Here is a 6,097-nt window from a genome sequence, read left to right on the forward strand (position 1 = left end):
ACCGAATGTGAATTAACATTGGCCTCCTCAGAGTACTGTATTCTGAATACTTGGAATATTTTTACATCGAGTTGCATTTCAATTCTAGTTAAAAAATACGATATATAATTACAAATATCTTATTATTGCTGCACCATATGTTATGCATTAATTTATATTTAATTTGAGAAGGAAAATCGCACAAGCACTCAACAAAAAAACTGCGCTTTCTTTTTTCTCACGATTACTGTGCAGTTTAAAGCCAAAATGACATGATGAAATACAGCCATGTATTCCTTTGTAAAATATATTGTATTGAATTTAGTATAGTAACCAGAATTCAGTTACTCAAAATTAGTTCTCAGAATAAGTTTTTTTGATACATGTATTCGGTTACTTCCCATCACTGCCAACAGGGTACATTTTCCCCAAACTTCTTGAAAATAAGTGATAATGGTGAGAGCCACGGGACCAGCAGGCAACCAGGCAGCGTGCGCGGGGTATGGACGGGGGGATGGGAGCCTCGTTTTGGGGAGAAATCTGGAACCCATAAACTTGGGCAACGTTTCTGTCGAAGAACGTCAGAGGGGCTCGCATCTGGTTGGCCCTTTGTCGCGCCTTTGTCTCCGCCTTTCTTCTTTGATGGGACCAATGGCTTCCAATCCGTTCTTCCTGTTGACTTAAGCTCAGCTGTGCACAGAAGTCCTTCAAACCAATCATGGCAGCACATGGGCGGGTAGCGAGGAAGTTCCGTGGTTCCCCTCCCTTTTAAAAAGTCCGATTCTAGTTTGTTGTCTCACATGCAGCTGGGCGAGAGGGGCCGGAGCGCGGTCTGGTGTGCAGATGCTGGAAAAAAACTTCAACAGTTCCACGTGTGGGTGAAGAAAGCTGCTGTGGAGATCCAAAATTCCCTTCGCATGGGATTTGATTTATCTCTGACACTTGGACAACCTTGAAGAAGACAATCGCTACACTACGGCGCGAGTTCTCCAAGAAACCAAGGGACAAGAAGGACAAGAAGAACTGAGCTCAACGCGACAGAAGAACTTAAAGTGACAGGTACTGGCAAGGGAAATTAAGCATGCGAGAAGAGGTCAAGTCCATGGACGACCACTCAGAAGGTCAGGTGGTCTCCAGGGCAGAGATTAAGGCGAGACAACCTTCCAACACCTGTCCGGTCGTTGTGGCAACACCTGGACTCAACGGGCGCAAGCGACACACAGGAAACCAAGATCATGTGACAGCCATGACCGTATCTGGTGAGGGCAAGCCAGGCCAAGACACTGTTCAGATTTACACGCCAAAAAGAATCAAGAGAAGTCCCCAGCACCGCTCACCTTCCTCTGGCCCATCTCTCTCCCCCGTCCCTGGTCCCAGCCCTGGAGGTCTGGGGTCCCTGGAAGACTCACACACCCAAAGAGTCATTGCCAACATCCGCGAACGGCAACGGACACAATCCTTGAACGAAGCTTTTGCCTCTCTGCGCAAAATCATCCCCACACTTCCATCGGACAAACTAAGCAAGATCCAGACTCTCAAGTTAGCATCGCGTTACATTGACTTTTTATACCAAGTTCTTCAAAGTGACGAGATGGACAGCAAACTAACTGGGTGCAACTACCTGGCTCACGAAAGACTTAGCTACGCCTTTTCGGTGTGGAGGATGGAAGGGGCTTGGTCATCCATGTCAGCTGGACACTAGTGGTTATTGTCATGTTATTGCTTCGCTGACTGGACAGTGTGGTTTTACATGATGGTTGTAACTATTGAGACTTTTAGCACCAAATATGTGTTATGTAAAAAGAAATCTATCTTTCGATCTTAGCTGAAGTAATTGTTATGAACTTTGAGACCATTTGGGCAAACTGACATTACTTGATCAACATATAGGAAACCCAGAGATGCACATTTTGAACAGAAAACTCAAACTTGGAATAACCGAACCCCTGGCAAACCCCTAACTATTCCAACTCTTTTTTCCAAGTTATTTTATGTATCCCCGACCACCTCTGAACTCCAAAGACTGTGGAAAAAGCATCCGTGGGCAGCAAACTCCACTCTCTTCTCTCCTTTTTTTTCTCGAAACCGAACCAAGCCCCTTTGTTTCTTGCAGTGCCAAAAAAACTCTCCTCTGCTGAATTCTTTCCTCTCCTCCTGGCCTGATTCTGCTAGGCTTGCACGAAACGCCGATACAGCCCTGTACTCGGGCGCGCTGACGAGGAGGCGTAATGAAAACAAACGGTTAAGAAAAGCCATGAATCACCGGTGTCACCATCAAAGAGGAGGCTGATGCGGCTCCCTGCTGTGCTCCCATAAACCACTGGGAGCGATGGAAGAGGTGAGAGGAGATTTATACACAAGAAGAGCATGTGAATATTGGTGTGGGCTGGAGACGTGCTCTATACTGCTCGTCCGGGCAGGGTTCACTCTGATTCTTGAGCTCAAGTCAAATTGCTTTGTTGCACAACTCTGGGAATTTTTATTAGATTGTTGCATTCTGGGTTGAACATGAGGAATGAAGTTGCATATGTATTACAAAACTTCAACATCGTTCAAATTCAAGTCCTGTTATTGATCCCCATGGCAAAATTCAAACTACTTTTAAAATTTGCCCAAGAGATTTCTGGTCATTTCCTGAAATCCGGGAATCCTACACCCACATTTGTGTTTTGTGGTGGTTCTCGCACAGTGATAAACATAATTTTACCTTGTTACAGCCAAAGACTGAGAGGGGCCCAGGCAATAGGCACCTGGGGCCCCTTGACCTCCGTGAACTTGAGGCACATACCTGAAAAACATCCATTACAAACCCATGTACATTCAAATCATAATTATGTATTCACTCACCTTCTTTGACTTATGGGAATGTTTTATATTTAAGTCAAGATTAACAAAAAAACAAAAAACTTACATTTTGTAGAAAGAGAAACCCCAAAAATGTCATGTCCCTATTTTGTAGAGACATGTTTATCTTCAAAACAAGTCCTTTGCCACAGCATGTGTTTGGTTAGGACAAAACCGTTTCTTAGAATCTCATGCTATGAATGAAGTAACGGAAGTGAGGCTTTAACACACCTATTTTACACATTCCACCTGTTCACATGACAGTACATGGCACTACTTGTGTTGTACTTTTTTCTGTCCGTTTCTCCGTGTTACAGCACCAGCCGCACACCAACACTAACACCAACATACACTGTGATTCTTACGCAGTGATCTGATTAACTGATGTGATAAAAGTGTATTGCACAATATAGTGATGTTTAAAGTACAGTACACCACTGGGAGAGACATAGAGACATGTCAAATGCGCATAAATGTTTTTCATGACACAATGAGAGGATTATGTTCTCCAAAAATCTACATTTATTTCAATGTTTTACCAAAAAATTGTTTTCCGTACTTGAAATTTATTTTAAGGATTTTTTGAAAAATTCAATTTGTTACATAACGTGTTCCTTCATCATGGCAAACATGTTTCTTAACCATCTTACAAGTTATCTAACCCAGCCATTTAAGCCAAGAGACAAAATGATTCTCCAGCAGAACAAAACATGTCCATGTATTGCTGAAAGTGCGAGTGAACTTCTGCCCGTTTACAGGACACACAGTAGATGACAGTTAGCACAGTGGTGTTAAATAAGAGGCACGGGGAAAGTGTGGCGCACCTGCCAGGTTGAGCTCTGACTGTGAGTCCTGAGCGAAGGCAGCTGGCTCAGGATCTGCTTCAAATCCACAGCGAGCACTTTCCCTGCGCTGGAACAGAGCAGGAAACACTACAGCCTATCATTAGAGTGGTGAGGAGTGCACTGTTTCCAGTGTGTATGTAAGCCATCCTCTACAGCCATAGTAAACACAATCTGCTGTATCCCAACGCCAACCGCTGACAAGCTACACACATGACATTTAGGGGCTTTCATTTGGCTCAGAATGAAAGAGAACATGCATTTAGAATTGTGTACGCTGGGGAGGCCGATTTTAGCAAGAAAGACGGAAAAAATATATCGTACAGTACAGAATTATAAGTTTTATCATTTTTTCTAATTATATTTAGTCTGACCAGATTTCTAAATCTCACTTCTAAAAACAATTTCACACTTAAACAGGTATTTTGTTTAAGTGCACACTTGCCTTTACTCGCAGTGGTAATAGCAATAATGACACGTGACATATCGATAACAAAAGAAGAATATTTAGATAAAAATGAAATAATTTTGTTTACCATAATTCTACTGAGAAATTTCACTGATGCTTATTTATTGGTGGGTTGTGAAAATATGTAACATTTAAAATTTTAGTTCAGTTTTTTTTCTCTCACTCGAGATATTTGAGGTCCCTCGTATAAAACAGATTACAATTAAAGAGATATAATTTTCTCCATGATGTAAAATACAGTGGATGAAAACCAGAAACAGGCCACTTTACATCACATTTAAGTGATCTTTAAAACTATAGCTAGACAGAAAGGTACAGCAACATAAAGACAAACATAGCAACTATATGAAAATTAAGAAAAAAATACTAATGTTGAGACTAAATCATGATCATTTGAAAGCTTTCTAAAACAGCTAAGTAGAGCGTTTCTCCTTATTGTCTTCTAGGCCTTCCTCTTTTCCGCCGTTTGGCACTGGAGCTCACAGTCCTCTCTTCCACTGCAGCTCTCTGAATAGTTGCGTAAATTTCTCCGATAATTTTGATAAGTTAACCGCGCTGAGTTATGCTGCAGAGTATGTCCAGTGCCAGCATTACAGCCCGATTACCTGACTGTATCCTCAAAGTACGGAAGCCTAATTAGACTAATTCAAAAATTGGCAAATAACTGTAGGCCTTTGTACTTTGGGTGCCTGTTTGCAATTACGCATGTTTTACTCTCCATAATGGTAACACTGGAAAATGTGAAAATGTTCTCTGTCAGGTGTCCCATGCATGACCTCCCTCGTGTTCCAGAGATACTGTACACGCGGCGGAGCTTCAAACATTACCCTGTGTCATCGCTGTTCGCCGAGTATACAAAATTAGCACATTCTCAAGTTTTTCCCTTTGTCTTTTGTCTTTCCAGATGCTAAAGTTACTGCGTCCTCACAAACAAATGTGCTTCGATTCTTCTGCTGTAATGGACCGCTGCAAATGGAACTATTTATGGACTTCAAAGGACTCTGACAAATAGTTGCCCGCATGTGGAAAGACGACATGTTTGGCCCAGAACGAAGCCAAACCGACATCCTGGGAGAAAATACCGAAGTTCTGCGGAGGACTTTGATATAAAGTTTCATTATCATCAATGCTGTTGTGGCTGCACGGACTGGAGCGGCCATTTTGTGCCATTCAAATAACTCGAATAAATAAATAAAAATATATAAAGTATTTTAATAGTCATTCACTTGTGCTGTACATTCTGTTCGCAGCAAAAATGAAAATCTAGCCAAGTTAAGATTACTTGAGTTAAGAAAGTTTTGATTAAATTTCACTTGACAAGTAAAATTATCGACTAATAGAACAAGATGATTTCTACTACATCTTGCTACACTTAAGATAAGAAGAACAACAACTATTGCACTTAAAATGAGAAAGAAAATGAAGAAAATGTTGCTTGAATTAACAAAAAGCACACGTATTCCTTTGGTAGATCATTTTACTTGTCAAGTTGAATCGACTCAAATAAAGAAAAATGTTCTTTTAAGTCATTTAACTTACGTAGATATTACTTTTTGCAGTGTTCTCTTCTATTACCACATCTACATTTGATTAACCAGTGGCACAGAAATGATTCACACACAAGACCTCAGGATGTTTCAGGTTGGAGTCTGCAGACAGCTGTTTCTTTACACATACAAAGTGAACAGAAAAGCCTGTGTCAGCAAAACAAATGCTTGAAAATGATCTGTCGAAATTGCTGGTCATTAACTAAATAAAATAAATAAATAAAATGCCAAATAACTCAATAATGATGAACGGTTTGGCCAATATATTGAACCGACGTTTACCCTTTGTAACATATTGGTGCACAGTGTAACGTTTCTTGTGGAGGTCGGCTACCGCTTTGTCTCTACTTTGATGTTTTTGTGTTTTTTGTCTGGAATGTTGCACACTATGGCATTAAACTTTTATATTTTTTCAA

General features: G+C 40.9%; 1 protein-coding gene across 1 annotated transcript; it reads left to right on the plus strand.

Annotated features, from left to right (window-relative positions):
- Nucleotides 1-803: 803 nt before the first annotated feature.
- On the plus strand, nucleotides 804-6,097 carry LOC110158005 (twist-related protein 2-like). Its single transcript, XM_020922425.2, has 2 exons — nucleotides 804-2,317; nucleotides 5,039-6,097. The coding sequence occupies exon 1, from the start codon at nucleotides 1,061-1,063 to the stop codon at nucleotides 1,679-1,681; it is 621 nt and encodes a 206-aa protein (XP_020778084.1). The 5' UTR covers nucleotides 804-1,060; the 3' UTR covers nucleotides 1,682-2,317; nucleotides 5,039-6,097.

Source organism: Boleophthalmus pectinirostris, unplaced genomic scaffold (genome assembly GCF_026225935.1).
Source record: "Boleophthalmus pectinirostris isolate CB_2022bp ecotype Guang Dong unplaced genomic scaffold, ASM2622593v1 HiC_scaffold_8, whole genome shotgun sequence".
NCBI classification, from domain to species: Eukaryota; Metazoa; Chordata; class Actinopteri; order Gobiiformes; family Gobiidae; genus Boleophthalmus; species Boleophthalmus pectinirostris.

Excerpts from the sequence above, each read along its gene's own strand:
- LOC110158005 (XM_020922425.2), top strand. The coding sequence starts at position 1,061 with ATGCGAGAAGAGGTCAAGTCCATGGACGACCACTCAGAAGGTCAGGTG.